General features: G+C 46.1%; 1 protein-coding gene across 4 annotated transcripts in view; it reads right to left on the bottom strand.

Moving 5' to 3' along the window:
• CLEC16A (C-type lectin domain containing 16A) overlaps nt 1-19,029 on the bottom strand; it is a 645,672-nt gene that overhangs the window by 594,767 nt on the left and 31,876 nt on the right. For all 4 annotated transcript variants that reach the window (XM_085632123.1, XM_085632125.1, XM_085632126.1 and 1 more), the window contains exon 2: nt 17,134-17,262. In XM_085632123.1, coding sequence (XP_085488249.1) covers nt 17,134-17,262 — 129 coding nt within the window. The remainder of the gene's footprint in view (nt 1-17,133; nt 17,263-19,029) is intronic.

Genomic DNA, 19,029 nt, shown 5'->3' with positions numbered 1-19,029 from the left:
GAACCCCCCAAGATATATAGAGTGGGTCAAACCACTATAAGCCTCACCCACCGCAAGAGGGCGCACAGGAGCACTCATCTCCGGCCAGTACTCAGTGCATATGGGAACAAGACAAAGATGCCCTCTGTTCCCAATACTGCTTATCCTTGCATTAGAACCATTAGCGCAACAGATGCGACTGGAGGCCCTGAATTGGGGAATACCCATTGGGCCCACAACACACGTGCTGTCGCTTTATGCAGACAATATAGTGCTATATGTCAAAGATCTGCATGACAATCTATAACATATAGCTCGTATCTTCACAATATTTGAGCAAATTTCAGGACTGGCCATAAATGCGAACAAATCGCATGCATTTTTCTTCATGAATGGCCCTCAGACCTCAAAAAGCACCTTTAAATATTTAGGTGTCCAAATATACAAGGAGACACAGGGCTTGCTGGAGGGGAACCTCCAGAAAGCCATTTCCTCTCTGATCTCACAAATAACATTTTGGGTAGCACTCCCCCTCTTCGTGACAGGATGCAATGCAATATCTAAAATGGTAATGCTCCCAAGACTTTTATACTATTTTACCAACCTACCAGTAGTTGTACCGGTGTTTCAAAACCCTGAACATGCTACTAACGGAATTGATCTGGGGGAAAGGATGGAGATGGGTGGGATTAACCAAACTACAGCTGCTAACAGATGGGGGGGGGGGGGGGGTGCTAGGAGCGCCACACATAAAATCCTACTGCTTAGCAAGCCAACTACAATAGCTGTTATACTGTTGTTATACTCTTAAACTATTCACGCATGTCTGTCTTCGTCCAAGCCCTTCCCTCTTTCATTCATTCCCTTCTCCTCCCTCCGTCCCTCGCCCGCTCTGTTCCTCCCTTTCACCTTGCTCTCTGTGTCACTCCTTTTCATGGGCGTCCGCAGGGGGGGGGCAAGGAGGGGCACTTGCCCCCCCCCCCCCTGGAGTGCTCCTCCTTGCCCTCCCTGCGGCCACCCATGCTTTTACGGACGCCTTTTGTCCGTAATTACGGGCCCTGCAGGGAGCAGAGCTGTTCCCTGCCAGAGGCCTCAACTCCCTGATCGGGCGCCTCGCACTCCTCCTCGCAGCCCCTCCCGCCCATTGTCATTCTGTCTGTGGTTGATTATCACAAACAGAATGACAATGGCCAGTTTGAGCTGCGCGCCACAAGCACGAGTGGTTAGGTCTGGACACAAAGACCTCCTTTTAACACAGTGTAGCTTGAGAGCAAGAGGTCTTCTGAATGAAGTTCTGGGGGGGTCGATGCATTATTCTCCCAAGTCAAAAATTGAGGTTGCGCCATAGCCCGGATTTCAGATCCCACCAAAACGTACACAGACTTGTGTCAATAACATATCTATCTGCCAGTATGCACCCTATCATGTCTGGCAGGACATGCCGACCCTGTGTTTCACTGCCTCATATCCCCCTGCACCCCACTCCCCACTGCCTCATATCCCCCTGTACCCCACTCCCCTCGCTCAGGGCCGGCTATAGGGCGGTGAGACCGGTGCCACCGCCCCGGGCGCTGACTTTGTGTAGGGGGCGCTAATATGATTTTAAAAGCACCTGCTTCTTTCCTGGACGCCTAGAAATTTTCAGCCACCAATAAAAATGTCTAAATGACTGCAGTGATTAATGCACTTCTTAGAGAGGGAGAGATCGAAGTTTTGTGTAATGGAAGTTTCTACTCATCCTAAGGTAGCGCAGAGGGTTACTATGCTTGCTGCAAAGAACGTGCAGCTCACAAAGTGCGTATAATGTAATGTAAATAGGTCAGTGGGTCACACTTTTGTCAGAGAGACCATATTGTTGATAACTCTTTATGAGTTAAAATCCTAATGTGGAACAGTGAGCAAGTAACTGTTATGAAAGATGCATGCAAACTGTAGGGTATGGGCTAGAGCGTTATGATTTCCCCCCAGCTTTTCATTATCCTAATGTGGCAAAATGGGTTAATTTGGGTAGAAATCAATTCTTATTAATAAAGGGAACCCCCCATCCATGGTGCTAGGTTTTAAATTCTAGGTTTCTGATTCTCCTGGCCAAGCCCTCTTAAACTATCCTGCCTACCTGTACGGATGACCTGTGACTCCTACACCTTCTTGTCCTCTCTCTTATGTAACATTTCCTATGCACTGTTTACACATTTATGATTGATTGTCTCTATGTAATCTGTGTAATGTAAAGTGTTCTGACACCTTACACAGATAGGAGCGGCGCTATAAAATGAATTAAATGCACCTGAGACTGAATGGTTACGGAGGCTTGAGGGGCGCTGTGAAAGGATGGTTATGAAGAACCTGTAGTGGAGGTGGTCATTGGGGGTGCCAAAAAGCATTGTGGCACTGGGCGCCACGAGCGCTTAAGCCGGCCCTGCCCGCGCTTACTGCCTTATATCCCTCTGTACCCCACACCTCACGCTAACTGCCACAACATATCCCTCTGTACCCCACACCTTGCGCTAACTGCCACAACATATCCCTCTGTACCCCGCACCTTGTGCGCACTGCCACAACATATCCCTCTGTACCCCGCACCTTGTGCACACTGCCACAACATATCCCTCTGTACCCCGCACATCACGCTCACTGCCACATATGCCTCTGTATCCCACTCCTCACACTCACTGCCTGATCGCTCATTTTACCCTGCCATTCATCTTCTACGTGTTCTCTCCCCTTCCACTCGTTCTACCTACGGTCTTTACCCGACCCACCTTTCAGTGCCTCTTCCCATTTCACCTCACTCCTCACAGCGCTCTCCTAGCATGCATCTGTTTCTCCCCTCACCACCATGCCCGTCTCTACCCCTCCTTATCTTTCTAACCAGCCTAACTTTCTACCTTCCTGTTATTCCTGGTAGCGAACCTTTCATTTCACCCCTCCGGTTGTATTACCTATGCATTCAAATTGAGTAGGTCATTGCTGTGCTCCCAACCAGACATCGAGACCCAGTCCCCTAGCCTCTCAACATGCCCAGATATAACAACAAGCATTGGCATAGCCAATTGGTATCGCCTTTGGGACCTGCTGCAGAACTAAATACTTATACTGCCGGCATCATACTTACCCAGCGCCAAGACGCCTCGGCAAAAGTGAGCTATACAAGTTCTTCAGTCAGTGAGTCAGTCATAAGCTCCCAAAGGCGAGACCTATTGGCTATGCCAATGCTTGTTTTCTCAGGTTGGCCTGAACATTACCCGATCCTGATTGTCTGCCATTTTAGCCCCGCCCCTATTGATTAACATTAGCCACGCCCCTTCATTTACCAGGTTCGCCCCCCCCTGGAAAAATTTCTGCGGACGCCCACGCTCCTTTTACTCATTCCGTTCGGTTCCTCTGTTCCTTTACGGCTCCTTTCTGCATTCCGTCTTTCTTCTCTCTTTTCCGGGTTGATGCCTTCTTCCCGCCTCATCTGCTTCTTTTCTTCCCACCTCCCTTATTCTCATTTCCTCATGTCACTCACTTGCTTCATTCATTTTTCATTCGGTCCATATTTTTCTCATTCCCTCTCTCCCGGTACCCTGTCTCCCCTATGTGTCCCTCTGTCCCCTGGATCAACATACCCATGTATTCTGCGGCGAGCAGCGCGTGGGCAAACAGTCCCCAACTCGGTCTATACCAAAGCTCTGTATCACAACATATTTGATGCCAATATGTGTAAATTACCAACCGGCAAACACAGACTTTTTACTTTAAACAGTAAAGCAAACCCTTCCTCTCCTGTGAGCTGGGAAGTGAACAGGGTTTCTGTACTTCGAAGTATTCAGATTCCATGTAACGCGTTACAAGAGGCCAGTACTTTAACTACAGGTGCATTGGGAACTGCGCCACGTCTCCCCGTCCCCCGGTTTCACTGGTTTGGCTGACTGACCCCTCCCTCGGGGTCCTTGAGCCTGGGCACGCTCTGCTCGGCTCCCTCCGTGTCCTTGGCTGTACCTGCTTTCCTCCTTCCCTCAATGCACCCTCTTCTTTCCCTTGCTTCAGTGTCCTGAGCGCACCCTGGGTGACCGCTCCTCCCTGCCTTCCCTCACTCTCCACCACGAGGGTACCCCCTCTCTTGACTCCACTCCCTCTCTCTCCCCACGGCCTCTAGCCCAGGGTGTTTTTTTTCGCAGGGCGCCGGTTATCATCACTGGGGCCATGAGTCCACCCGGAGGGTCTGCATAGTTCGGGGGGGGGGGGGATCAGTCCTCCCTAGTGGCCCTTCATCGGTTCCAGGGTGGCTCCTTCGTTGTCTCATGGATCCGCCCCGAACGTTGATCCGATCACTGGGTCCAGGAATCTAACAGAGGTGCCCCGGAGTGGTTGGGTGTCATTCCCCTGGCGGCAGGGCCCGTCTTCGGCGTCCGGTTGGCTATAGATATTCGCGAGTACCAGTTCTCTGAGGCCCTCGCCGATGCTAGCATGTCGGCGGGATCTGTGCCGAGCCCAGGGCCAGAACGATTCCTCTCAGTCCAGTGTAGAGCCGGAGCGTGCGAGGCAGGACAGACGGCGGAGAGTAAACAGGTGACACCGAAAAGCATAAAAAAAGACATAGCATAAAACAGAAGCACTTTCCAGCATGTCTGACAGCGAGACCCACACGCCGCAGGCCATCCAGGAATAACCGGAAGCGCCCGAGACCCCCTGCGCAGAGCCCAAGGTCGCCATGGAAAAATGGTGAGTGCCCCTAAAATGTGATGTTTGCCCACAGGAATGTACCCCATAATACTACTGAGCACAGCCTATACAGCGCGAACCCCAACCTGGGCTGTTATTAGGTGCTATTACTATCAAATTGAACGTCTGAGGGGGTTCCGTTTTATTGACCTTTGGAAATGGAAAGGCGGACATGCCGGATCCGAATGGGAAAACTGCAGATTATACACAGATCTGAACTGTACAGCAGGTGGGAGGAGCCTCATAAACTAGCTTGCTAAATATGGCAACCCATGGGCTGCAGTTAACAGGGAGGTCTCTGCAGCGTGCACATTAACCAACCGAGCTGTCTTACTAGGAGTAGAACCGGTGACCTGTAATTGAAGCAAACATCCCTGCGGTTAGGAGAGAAGCGGCCATAGGCGGTCACCAGGGAGGTGACTGGGGTGTACTTGAAGGACAGGCACTAATCCGGATGCCTTGGGTTTTATTTTTCGCCAGCGAATTAAACCGGATTTTGTTCTGTGGGCGAACAAAAAATACAGATGTTACTTGTTCCACTTTTATGGCAGACTTCTCCGGCTTAATCTAGCCGTGAGCTCTCGTATACACTGGAACTGCAATATGTGAACTGCGGTCTGCGCGCACGTATATCCGTACCTAGCCAAATAAACCAGTCGGATGACTTATGCATGTGAATCCCTGTGACTGGCGCATTTTCATGTGTCCTAAAGGCACCAGATGACATTACATGAGGTCAGAATTTTTACGGGGCGGAACTATGGGGATTTGACAATGTCACAGATCTGACTAAATCGGAAAACAAGTTTTTCAGAGACATAGTCTCACTCCCCCAGTCTACTCCCCTAGTTCCCCTCCGCAGTGACCTCGGTAGACACCCCATAAGTGATGTGGCAAGACTGCGCCCTTTATTATATTGGGTCAGGCTCAGAAGGTCCCCGGATCTAGGCCAGTATGCATCTGCTCTGAAGGACATACTTCAACTTGGAGCTCGTTTTTAAGATTTTTTGGGTATCCAACCTATATAAACTGGTGATAGAGCTAGGTTTGGGTGAGTCCTAGGAGAACCAGAGCCCCCCCCCTAAAATCATCGTAAAAAAAAACTATTGGGACTGGATCAATGCTGCTACTTTGAGGTCCCAGAGAGGCATCCTCAGCAAGAAATTCCTAGGCATTAAACCTATGCCTAGATTGGAGGCCTTTTTGGACCTGATCGAGTCCCCAAGCGATAGGTCACTTTACCTCAAGTTGAGATACGGTACTCTACCAATACATGAGTTCCAGACAGGGTGGAGTGGTGAGCAGGGTGCTGTTAAGTGCTGCCCAGGTTGTGCCTCCCCTACGGAATCTATCGCCCATTTTCTTTTTGATTGTCGGGCCTACAGCCAGGTTAGATCTAGATGGCTGAAACCTGTATGCATAAATCTGGGCTGCAGGTCGAATAGGGTGGCCTTGCGCATCTTAACCTATGAGACAACAGTCCCTAGTGTCATCTGTGGAACTGCTAAATTCTTGGGGGGGGGGGGGGCCTGGAGGATTAGACAGAGGTTACTCAAGAAGTGCTAGTTATTGAGCCGAGTTCCAGCGTTCCTTGCCCCTGCCCCAGTCCTCAGCCCTACTTAAAGTCGTCTACTGTTGCTGTATTTGTCCTCTTTCTATATTGCACTCATTGTAGAATATCCCTTTTTCTGTGGCTTACGAATTATGTTGTTTTAGACATTGTTAAAATTTCTCCTTGTATATATGGGAACCCTGCCGCTGCAGGGGATTCTTATTTTAAACATTGTTTTTATAATGTTTTATACTTTTATGATATTTTATATATCGAATAAAGTTACTGACTGACTGACATTACATTACATGAGGTAAGAATTTTTTTTAGGCCCAGGCAGAACAAGCTGTTTGCCCAGAATCATAGGATGTTGAGCCTAAGAAACTAAATGGACTCGGACCTCGTCCCCCAGTTCCAACATCAGCAGCGCAGCCGTTAACCCACATCACCTCCATGCTAAAGCCGCTTGAGGATTCAGGCTGCGTGTGCATCTCAGATTTCTGCAGAAGGCGCATCCACAATCTTTGCAGTTTGTTGGAAGTGAAGCCTTTGGCCTCCAAGGTGTGCAGATATATCTGCAAAAAGCACATTTACTCACCCAGCTCATGTACTATCTTCAGGAGCTTCTCTGGTGATCCAGTGATCTGACAGATGCCAGACATTTCACCCAAATCTCCCAAAAAACAATGACGACTTTCTTTGCACTTCAGATAAAAATGGGCCCGTTCTCTGCTTCCATCTAACGCAGGATTCACTCACGACACTGCTCTTTATACCACATTATTGGCGCCTTCTTCCAATATTATTACTTGGTGCCATGTTATCTGGAGCACCTTCTGGCAGTCCTTTTAGGCAGCCGGGGACCCTGGCTTTTGAGACTCGTATTTCGATGCTTCTCATTATGAGTGAGTGACTGTCATCACCTCTGTGCAGCGCGCGGCTCGATCGAAGTGGCAGGCTCTCCTACAGACACGTGGCCCGTTACAACTGAGGAGTTCCTGTACGTGGGGCCCGTTACAACTGCAGAGTTCCTGTTTTTCCATCGCCGACAAGAGGCCTCACGTCGTGTGTGGCACCTTGAATGATGGCTTCCTTCTCAGCAACAGCAGTTTGCACGCTAGGATTTATGAGCATATATCAGTAAAGTCAAAAGTGAAACTGCAACTCCCGAAATGCAGCTCATCACTGGTTTAACAAGCATTTGCAATACAATAGGTCTCGCATTTTCGCGAGTTTAAGCTATTGCCATTGTAAAATGACAATGTCTTTTATTTATGTTTTAAAACCCAATACCAAAATAGAAGGCATAGCCATTTACAATGCCAATAGCTCAAACTTGCGTAACTGCGAGACCTATTGCATTGGAAATGCTTGTTCCCTTTTCCACTGCTCTGAGGCCAGTTAGGTGACGCTCCTCCACTTTAGCGTAGGAGCCACCCCCGCTTGATGATGTGTGCGCTTTGCAAGTGTGTGTGGGTGCGCACTGGAGGAAGATCTTGTGCACCCGCGCATGTTTGCAAGCATTCCTTCCAGCACTTTTTGAATGTTTTTAGAAAAGTGAGTTACCAGCTCTGGCGTAATGCAATGATGTTAACACAAAACTTGCACCCAAAATATGCATTTTACTCTTACTTAAATTTTTTTTAAAAAAAAGTTGTGTGGAGAGGTTTTGTATTTAGTAACTTTAGTACCTTATTTAACCTAGCAGTCTAGTACCAATTTGATATTTTTTCAAGTCCTGCATTAGATTACACTCGGTATAAGGAAAACACCTAGTACTCGGGTGCCCTAAACAACTAACCATTCAGACAACGAACAAAGACAAGCAGAAGAGCATTGGACAAAGTAGTCTTGCCTGGAAACATTGTTTCTGCCATCTTTTTCTGTTGGAAAAAAGAGAACCAATGTATGAACTGAGGGACATCTAATGAAATACTGTGCAGTAGGACACAACATGCATCTTTGGCATATTCACACTACGGCTGTGGCACAATTTCGAGGTCCTTTTCTGAGGTGATGGTTTTCTCACACATTTAGAAAGGAAGAGCAGTGTTTGGGGGTGACAAAAGCACTTTATATTACCTATACACAAATAGATACCATGTCATGCAAGAGTTCAACAGCTATAGTAATGCTAAATACTATGGTTTTAACCTAAGCAATACAGCAAATCTTGACACGTGCTGGCGTACTAAAGCTTATGGAGGAGCCTTCTCTCTGGTCAGTGACCCAGACGGTAGTCTCTGCATGCTTCTGTGGTTGAAATGGCGCTGGAACAGTCTAGTTCAAGTTCACCGGTCCCCCAGTCTAGTGCCTGTGCTCAGCAAGAGTAGTTACATTTGGGCATCATGCAGCAAAACTTCAGTTCTACACGTGCCATGAGCAGATGCAGTGACTTCTACCTACTCCCGCCTTCTGCCAGCAGCTTCCGACAGGTGCAGATGGGTTGCAGTCAGGCTGAAAAGCAGTTGCCATTCTTGGAGTGAGAGTCTCAGGTCAAACCAATTCTTGCGTCCACACAAGGAAGAAGGATCATGGAGATCATCGGAGAAATGCGAGGAAAGAGTATGAAGGCACTAAAACCAACCTTAAGATTTCGGGGGCACACTGATGGTGGTGAAAGGTCACATGGCTTTCTTGTTAGCACTGGGGGCAAAGTTCAGTCTACAGCAACAACTAAGAAATTGTAGTGGAGTGTTCTCCCGCATTGCGCACCTCGGGTGAAGCCTGGCGCGTCATGAATGGATCCTTGTGATCAGGACTCACCGCAGTCCACGCTGTTGAATCCACCAAACTCCCCCAGAACAAGGAGAAAGGCCTACAACACCTAAAGGCCTGATTTGTGGTGACTGGGGACACGCACTAATTAGCAGGGCCTCACCAGTCTCCTGGCAGTGCTGCGTTCATTCTTTGATCATAGTTCACTTCTCGCTTCAATGCTAGGGTAAGTTCACTTCACTGGCTAACTCCTCCACCAGAGAGCTATGGATGTGCTTCTCCTTGGGACAGACTCCACCTGCAGGGATACCTCCAGAACCTCTCTCCCTCCACAGGCAAGAGAGACCCACATCACTTCCAACAGGAACATTGTATACTTCTGTGGGTGATGTCCACGTACCTTGATTGAATAGTAGCTGTCAAAAACACCAGGCCTCATACTCATAGGATTCCCCATACACTTTCAGGTATTTTGCCTGCACTGGTCAAAGAGAAGCTCTGGAATAATTATCGGTAATTTTAGCCCCACGTTTGGATCAAGGTGATTCTGTCACTTTATGGAATCATTCTAAGACAGGTCAGCCACCCTATACTTTCGAGTGATCAGGAGGGGGTGATGCTGGGAGTCTTACTGGTAGAAACCCAAAACACTGACATGATGGAGAAGACAAATGTAGAAAATCAAAAGGAACTATCCCCACGGTCGAGGGGGATATGTGTATGTAGATATGAAGAAACAGAATAGTCTCTTTAGTCAAGGGAAACCATTTAGGTTTTTAAGAAAGGCCTCACCCACCAACCTAGTTGGTGGCATGCTTCATCATCGGCCCCCACTAGGGGTACCGAATGTACCCCAAGTGTGCTGCGACGCCCGCAATTGCAGCGTAGCTGGTTTATTGTCAAGGTGAGTGTGCAGTGATGGTGTAGTGCGTGTATATTTAAAAGCTGTCCCTCTGGTCCCAAAAACCAATTAGAATTATTTAATAATGGGCCATGGGCAGCATTAAAAGGAGGCAGGGGATGGCTAAGGAGGTATCAATGGCCACCACCATCCAGTGGGGTCAACATGTTTCAGCCAGTGCTTGGAAACTGGGGCTGGCTTTCACCAGGACCAAGAAAGTGGAAGGTGAGAGGACAGGTCTAACAGAGTGTGTATAGGCGTCTATGTGCGGCGCACGCTAAGGCGCCTTAACTGGCAGAGGTGGTATTCCTCTTATTGCCAATCACCAAAGATTAAAGGGACAGGCTCCATATGTCAGGAGTAGGGGTATTCTGTCACAGCTACCATTTGTAGCTGACAGAGCTCATACCGCAAACCTGTGTGGCCTCTCTCCAACTCACGGAGTCAGACAGACGGCGGCTATACACACTCTGTTAGACCTGTCCATGGGGCTAGTTCCTTTTGATTTTCTACATTTGTACTCGGGGGAATTGAACCAGCTCCCTTTTTTCCTCTCTCTCTTTTTGATTTATATAATGATGGAGAAGACAATCTTTGCACCTGACAACTACAAAGGTTTGGGAGCAGCAACTGCAGGGGTACAAAAGTGCTGACTGTATCAAACACCAACAATGCCCCAATAAGGAGACCCCTGTCTCCAACTTTCTCACATGCTTCACCAGGCTAACAGAAGTAACACTAGAAAGGACAAAAGGTGAGGACAGATCAAAAGCAAAAATCAATACATTCGAAAACAAGCATTCACAAAGCCAATAGCTCTGACTTTGACATGCCACTGTAGCATGCCACAGCCAACACATGGCAGGGACATTCTTGTAATAAACACTTTTAATTAAAAAGAGACAACAGATGTGTGCTTCTTAACAGGCAAGTGCACTTAGAACAGGTATATAAATCCTTTTTATGTTTTTAATTTTATTCCACATCATAGGAAAAGAAAAAGTACTATTAGATTTGAATTACTGCAAACTGAAGATCTAGTTTAACCATAAAATAAAGAGTACTTGCAGTGCAATGGGACTTACATTTGCGGGACTGTACACTATTGTCATTTACAAAACCAATGGCTCGGAGTCTCGTGGGTATGGGACCTATTATATTGCAAACGCTTGTTTTGACATTCTTTCAATGGATAGCACTTTTGATATCTAAATTGCTATGTTATACACTCTATTGTACAGTGTCCACGAGCAAAAACACCAGGGGCCGGATTACAGAAAGTGCCCCAGGGGCGCAATAGGCGTTTGCGCCCCCCTTGGGGCACTTTGGTATTACAGAAGGGGCCGCAGACGCTTGTGGGACCCCTTTTGTAATACCTATAGCGAGTGAACACAAAGCACCAGCGCTATCTTCAGGGGTCGTTCCCTCGTGTGCATGGGGCGTGCCCCATGAAGATGAGGGAAACTCTTTGCCTCTGCACCCGCATCCTATTACAGACGTAGAGGCAAAGAAGCTGTCAGGAGGCGCACTGACAGTGCTCCACCTAAAAGTGTCAGTGAGCCCCCTGCTTGCAGCTCTCTGTAGAGGGTAAAGTGGGTCCTATGGACCTCCCAGACATGCCCTTGCAGGCAGGTGCAGTCACTGACTGTGCCTGCCTGCAAGGGGATCTTTAATCCCCTTTAAAAGTAGAGGCGGGTTGCTGTGAAAACCTGAAAGCGCTGCCCCAGCGCAGTTCACCTTTGTGGCTGCAATGAGGGCAGCGCATTCATCATAATACGGTGCATTTTGCTTCATTGCGCCGGGAGCAAAAAGGTGCAATGAGTGAAAAAGCACCCAAACTGTAATATGGCCCTTCAGTATCCTGGGGAATTTTACTACACAGGCCTTCTGCGGAGAAATGGGGGTCTTGAAAGAGGGCAGGTAGCACCATGTGATGTTGTGCTGTGGCTTTCATGAGGCTAAGATTGGGAATAAGGGGCCGAGAATTTGACACTTGTGAGTGGATTACTAAAAATCCAACATGGGCGCTTGTTGGGTAACTAAGATCTGCCAAAAAAGGGTAAACCCGTGTCATACTGTCTATCTGCAAAAACTGATACAATCTAAGAACTGGCAGCATGTGCTATGAATTTAAGAATCCCGACCTGGGTGGGGTGTCTGCTATTTTCAAAATTACTTTCCAGAATAATGGCTTGCAAGAAATGTATAGGCTGGGCAGGGAGAGAAAAGGAGAAGGGAAGCCTGAGAGAAGACAGCACAGAAACAAGAATGAGAGGTGGATGAAATAGGCCAATCGCAGGAAACAAAATGAGAGATAATGGAGGCACTCGAGGTTTCACAGTAAGGGAGGTAAGATCACAGGGACCAGCAGGCAACGGCAGACAGGGAGACTGTACGAGGCGCCCCACAACATGTATTGGCAATGTCAATAGGTCTGCCAGTATGGAATCAGGATAAGGAGACAACTGCCACCTCTTAACCCAAATACACATATAATTTAACTGGTTTGGGATGCAGAGTAGCGTGCAACACACCAAAATGCAATTTAACATCTCATCAGGGGTAGCAAGTGCTACATATATGCAATATTTTGCCTCATCAATCCAAATAACAGACTAACATATCCACCAATCAAATTACTGTATGTTTCACTATACTAATTCACCACTAATCCTTTAAAAGGTTTCGGAGTAACGCGCTACTTGCCAAAAATGTGCTTCAACACCTTATCAGGGGTAGGCACTATATGAATGCAAACCTTTTCCCTCTTCTATCCCTCCACTAACTTTCTCAATCCAAATAACAGACTAACATATCCAGTACCCAAACTACTTTCATATTTCACTATACCAATAAACCACTTATACTTAATAGGTTTTAGAGTAGTGTTCTACTCCACAAAAAAAGCGCTTCAACGCATCGTCAGGAGTCATAAGCGCTATATAAATTCAATTGCAATACAAGGAAGACTAAAAACATCAACAAGCATTGGCAAAGCCAATAGGTTTTGCCTATGTGCCATTTATTGGCTTTGCAATATTTTTTAGCTATGTTGCAAATGGCTGAAAGTAATGTAAAAAAGCTGTATGACACAGCAAGCGTTCTCCGCATTATAGTACTTTAAAAATTATTTTCAGTTATGCTGCACTGAAGCTAGCGCAGCTGTATAAGATCACTAAAAAAACATTGACAAAGCCACTAGATCTCACATGGGCGAGACCTGTTGGCTTTGCCAATGCTTGGTATGGGAATGCCATATGGTAATTTATAAGAATTTATATAGTGTTTACAATGGCTGCACCTGCTGCACCATTCAAATCATGGCACTAGTGCATGCAAGGTAACTGCACTTGTGACTGCTTGTTTAATAGTAACATATTGCAATAATTGGTGTTCAGTGTGTTTCCTAGAGCTTTTGGACCACGGCAACTGCTACACCATTCAAATCATGACCCTAGTGTCTGCAAAGACAAATGAGGAAACTGTGTATATCCAGTAACATATGTGTTCTAAAAAAGCACAGTTGCAGATGGAATACATAAATATTGTGTAGCTAAACAAACACAAAAGCTTTCACAAAAAGTGCCTTTAAACGTATTTAACTCTCCAAAACGAGTTGCCACAGATGTCATAAATAAAGCATATGCTTTACACATCAAAGTGAAAACCAAGCATTGTTAAATTGTGTTACAATGTGGCTGGCTCTTTCATGTGAAAAAATCTTATCGTTTGCTTGACAGTTAATGGGCCTTAAACAGTCTAAATTGCCCAAACTCACCGTATGTTAGGCGGACTGTTAGAAATGGGGGTTTCTAGATGATAACCCCTGCTCACCCCCTCGGTAGCTTGGCACGAGCAGTCAGACTTATGTCAGAGGCAATGTGTAAAACATTTGCAGATAAAACACAGTAATACAGTGAAAACACTAAAAAAGGACTCCACAAAAGTTTTATTAAAAATAGGCAATATTTATCTGTGTAAAACAAGACCAAAACGAAGAAAATCCAACATTCAGTGATTAAGATACGAATAATGCAAAAATAGACTTTAAATACAGTTCCTTGAAGTCGATCGCCCCATCAGGGGGTATCACAGCGCCGTGAATAAACAAGTCCAACGGTTCAGGCTGACCGCGGTGTCGCAGACCAGCTATGGTGTCGGGAAGACCCGCAAAATAGTATCTATAGAAATGCAGGGCTTCTGGGGCCTCGTTGTGAACTCCGAAGGGCTGGCGACAGTTCTGGAGGTCAGTGCATGAGTCGTCGGGCCCTTGAAGTCATACGTGTTGCAAGTCAAATTCCGTGAGGTTGAAGTCAAGAGCGCCATCAGGCATCGAGGCTGTGGTATTAAGTGGAGCTGTGCAGTGTGCGGTGCCCTCAGGTTGCGGTGCAGGCAGCGGTTCGATGACAGTAGTCCAGCAGCGTCAGTAAGACCAGGGCTGAGGTGCGAAGTGGGGCGGTGCTCGTCACGGTGCCAACAGGCCATGGTGCATGCAGCGTCGTTGTCGTTGCTGAATCTCTGTCGTCCGTAGACCCAAGGACACGGTGCAAGGCAGGGCAATGCAATGTGCTGGGCCCACATGTCGCGGTGCATGCAGCGGCATGGGGGATGATCTGGAGTCGATGGTGCTGGCGTTGGTGGACCAAGAATGTGGTGTGGCACTGGGCGTGCATCGTGTAACGTATGAGCAGTGCCCCCAAACCACGATAAAGGCAACAGTGTCTATGACAGCTTACCGAGGCGGTGAGACCAGGGCGGCGGTGTGAAGCGAGGCAGTGCGGAGTGCGGTGCCCACAGGTCGCGGTGGAAGCAGCAGCTTGGTGGCAGTGTCGGACGTCGTCTGTGAGACCAAGGTTGCAGGGCGAAGTGCAGCGGTGCCCTCTGAGTCACAAAGCCAGCAGCGGCATTGTTGACAGCGTTGGGTAGTTTTTTCCCCTCGGAGGCAGCTGAAATGCACAGTTCCAGATGCAGGTACCCAGAGAAAGGTGAAGTCTTTGCTGTTCCTGAGTCTTCTTGAACAGGGGGTAAGCTTTACCTCAAGCCCTTGGAGATACTCAGAAAAAGAAGTTGTAGAAAGTTCAGATCAGTTCTTTCACTGCCCAAGATAGAAGCAGCCACTGCAGTCCAACACAGAAAAGCACACAGCAAAGTGGTAGTCTCTTCCCAAAGAGTTTTAAAGTCCTGTGGTCATGGCCCCAATATTTATACCACATTTCCCTTTGAAGTTGGCACAAACAAAGTTCCTCTGGCATACATAAACCAGTTCTGCCTGACTCAGGCCAGGTTCACTCCAGGAGGGGGAGACAGCTTTGCGAGAGGCAGCCACAGTCCATTCAGATGCAGGCGACAACTCCTCCCACTATTCTAAATGCAGCCAGGTCTATTCAGCCTGGTTATGAGTCACCCAGGAAAGGCAGGACACACCTCAACCTCCTCCTTGGACTGTCTAGTGTGAATGCACATCCTCAACGCCCATCACTGCCAACCCAGACAGTGAATACACAAATAGGCAGAGGCACACAGGATGGTTAAGCAAAAAAATACCCACTTTCTAAAAGTGGCATTTTCAAACACACAATATAAAAATCATATTCACTAAAAGATGTATTTCTCAAATCTGAGTTCAGGAAGCCTAAACTACATTTCTCCATTTTGTCCAATGGAAAGTTACGCTTGTAAAATGTTACAGTGCAGCTCCCGTGATAGCCTACGGAACTGACAAGCCTTTCAATAGAGAAAAATGAAATACACAGTATTTCACTATCACAGTATTTAACTAAACACACCTTTCACATACACTACACCATGCCCACGGGGTACCTTGGACCTACCTGAGGGGTGCCTTACATGTAACAAAAGGGAAGGTTCGGGCCTGGCAAGTGGATGCACTTGCCTGGTTGGCATGGCAGTAAAAACTGCATGCTGGCACTGCAGTGGCAGGTCGGAGACACCTTTGAAATGCTACTTGTGTGGGTGGCACATTCAGTACTGCAAGCCCACTAGTAGCATTTGTTTTACAGGCCCTGGGCACACATAGGTGCACTGTACTATCGACTTACTAGTAAATCAAATATCCCAATCATGGAAAACCAATCATAACACAATTTACAGTAGGAGCACATGCACCTTAGCACTAAATAGCAGTGAAAAATTGCACAGAGACACTAACCCAGCAAACACGAAGTCCAGCATACCATCTAAAACAGGAGGTCAGATGGCAAAAAGGCAGGGGAAACACACCAAAAGATGCCTGGTATAACACAGTCACTGAGATTGAAATGTGGTTTTGTACTTTGTTCCTAAAAAGGAAGTTTCACAAATTAAATGGACTCACCAATGAAGAGGAATTTTTCACACACAAAAATTTCAAATCAGATGGCTATGTCTAAAATAAGATATATAAAAAAGTCACAAACAGACTCCATGGAGAAAGTATGCTGTATTTCTCTTTCCTATAAACACTCTCCCTTTGAAGTCAGCCAAAAGCAAAATAAACACCAGGCTCCTACGAAAACACAACTTGACATTTGACCTGGGTCTTTGAATGCCCAGCAAATGAGACGAGAGAAGAAAAAGATTTAAAGGCCTGTTTATTACAGAAAACAAGTTTGTGGAAAAACGAGTCTAAAAACGGCTTTAGCATGGGTAGGTACAAACTCACTCAGCTGCAATGCCTAAAGCAAATAAAGCCAGCAAATCGAAATCCAGAAAATGTGAGTTAGAAACCACAAAGACAATAACAAGCCATGGGTGGAATGCATTCCCAGGCCAACTTTATGAAGGTCACCAAGACCCAAAAAGGATACAGAATGGAAAGCGAAGATGGTCTTGGAAAGTGCAACACTGGCCACACTCATTTGCCCTTAAGTGCACTTCGTTTTTTAGAGTACAAAATAGCCAATGGCTGAAGTGGGCAGAACTACTGCCTATGCAAAATGTGAACGACAGCTGAAAAGAGCAATGGAAGAAAAGGGTTGATTTATCTTTTTTCATTGTAGGAGGCTAGAGAGACAGCTAAAACTGTCTCTGGAACAGAGCTAGAAATAAAAATAAAAAGTTGCATATGGATTTACTTTACTTCGGTCTTATTTGGACCATATAATGTCCATTAGGTTCCATAAGTTCTCATGTGAAAGGTACACCATCTCTAGTCCATTCTTTCTGACTTTATGATTTGTTCAAGGAAACGTTTTCTGGGCATTTTTAAAATAATGCTTGAGCACTATCCTTTAAAGAGATACCCTCACAAATAATACAAAAAACTTAATTAACTTACTCAAACACTGAGCTGTCATTTTGATCTCCCCAGATAAGAATCTCAGTTATCGAGCGAATCGTCTCCACTAGCAAATTTCGGTTGTTCTCGGTTACGGTGGTGTTCTTGGTCAAAACGTGGTACATGTACCTTAGGAAAGAAATGCAGAAAAAATGCAATTACAAAGTGCAAGACAACTAACCTCAATTACAGTTTCTTGGTTTGCTAGGTGAAAATCATTCTCCACATACAGAATAAGAACACAAAACTAAATATATAATAAAGGAATACATGCATCTAGGTTTCCACCTGATATATGTGCTGAATATGTATTTACTGACAGAAAATGTTCCACAGGATTTTGTTTTCATTTGTAGCAAAATACATAACCACAGAATAGCAAATAAGTAGATCATAACTCACCTATCCCCTGGCTCCCACTTGTAAAGACATTGGTTCTCTGCTTATTACCTTCTATAGTGCCAGTAGCAATCTTCCCGCAGGAGGGATTTACACTTCACTTGTTACAATAATTATTATCTTTGGTGAAACCAGTACTAGAAGATAGTTTTACTTCCAAGTGTCCAATACTAGAAAGTACATTGGAAAGGTGTGACTCATCAGCTCCCATCAAGTAGCTTACCGCTCAATCGAGCTTCCTCATCTAAAATCCTGTGGGATTCTACCTGATGGACAATCAGAAAGTCTTACTCCAGGCTGATAAACTTCAGTATTTTCAGAACATCTGCCCACTTGAACAGTGGCTCCTGCAGATGATAGTCAGTAGCTGGTGAGCACTGCCCCAGACAAATTTTAAGGTGCACAATAAACTGGATTATACCATGTATGGCGTAGCGAAGAATACCAACATTAGTGGCCTTATCTGCCTCATGTCTTATTAAACAAGCATGGGTACATAATGGAACTTTTATTATGGCCTTTAGGGTTCGGTTGTGTATATACTCCAAGCATACTAGAATCCCTCGATTCCACCACCACATCAGAGTGACTATTTTTTCTTTTTTTAAATCTGTTTTTATTGTTTTACAACTCCACACATAGCAATCTTACATTCGTGATTAAAGTTTATACCTTACATCATGTTGTCAATCCCTGTGCCCCCATAATTTCCCATGGCGAGCCATTCCTTCTGTACAATCTAATACAATATAGGTCACTGCACAGTAGACATCTGGATGTACACACCTGTTTCAATAGGATCACATTGTCAGTCCTGTTACGCTAACTTTTTAGCAATGTAAGCCATAAAATTCACAACGAGCCATCGCTATCCAACTCCCTCCCCCCTCCCTCTGCCTTCGGTGTGTCCAGACTTCCAATCGCTTAATCTAATAGGAGTATTAGTTCCTTCAAATCTCGTTTCGGGATATTTTGGGGGACAATACCTGCTGCACTCCATACATCCCACATTACCCCATTTACTCACCACAGGGCTAGGCCCTTACTACCATCTCTGCTGCCTGAGCGATCAAGGGGAACCCACTGGAGCCTCCCCAGCAGGAACCCCATCAGAGTGACTATAAACACTTCTGATCAAAACACCTTAGGAAAGGCTTCCAAGCTCCTCAACTTGGACACAAAAGTCATGGCAGGAGGAGAGTAGCTGTCCTATGCTCTGTGCAGTCTTCTCTTTGACTTTACAGTTATGTGGGGCCCAACAGTTGCACATGCTGAAGGTTAAACCCAAATGCTCACAGTTACTTTCAAGGTTAAATCTTAGCCAGCTCCTGCTCCAAACACATTGTTCAAATAATACCAAAGTGAACAAGGATTTGCAATGCAACAGGTCTCACATTTGTGAGTTTGAGCTACTGGCATTGTTAATGACAATGTCTTTTATTTATGTGTTGGCAAATGCGAGACCTATTGTATTGTAAGTGCTTGTTTGTAAAGCGA

The sequence above is a fragment of the Triturus cristatus genome, chromosome 10 (assembly GCF_964204655.1).
Source record: "Triturus cristatus chromosome 10, aTriCri1.1, whole genome shotgun sequence".
In the NCBI taxonomy this organism is placed as follows: domain Eukaryota; kingdom Metazoa; phylum Chordata; class Amphibia; order Caudata; family Salamandridae; genus Triturus; species Triturus cristatus.
The sequence above is the reverse complement of the archived record's forward strand: the minus strand, read 5'-3'. Positions and strand labels throughout refer to the sequence as shown.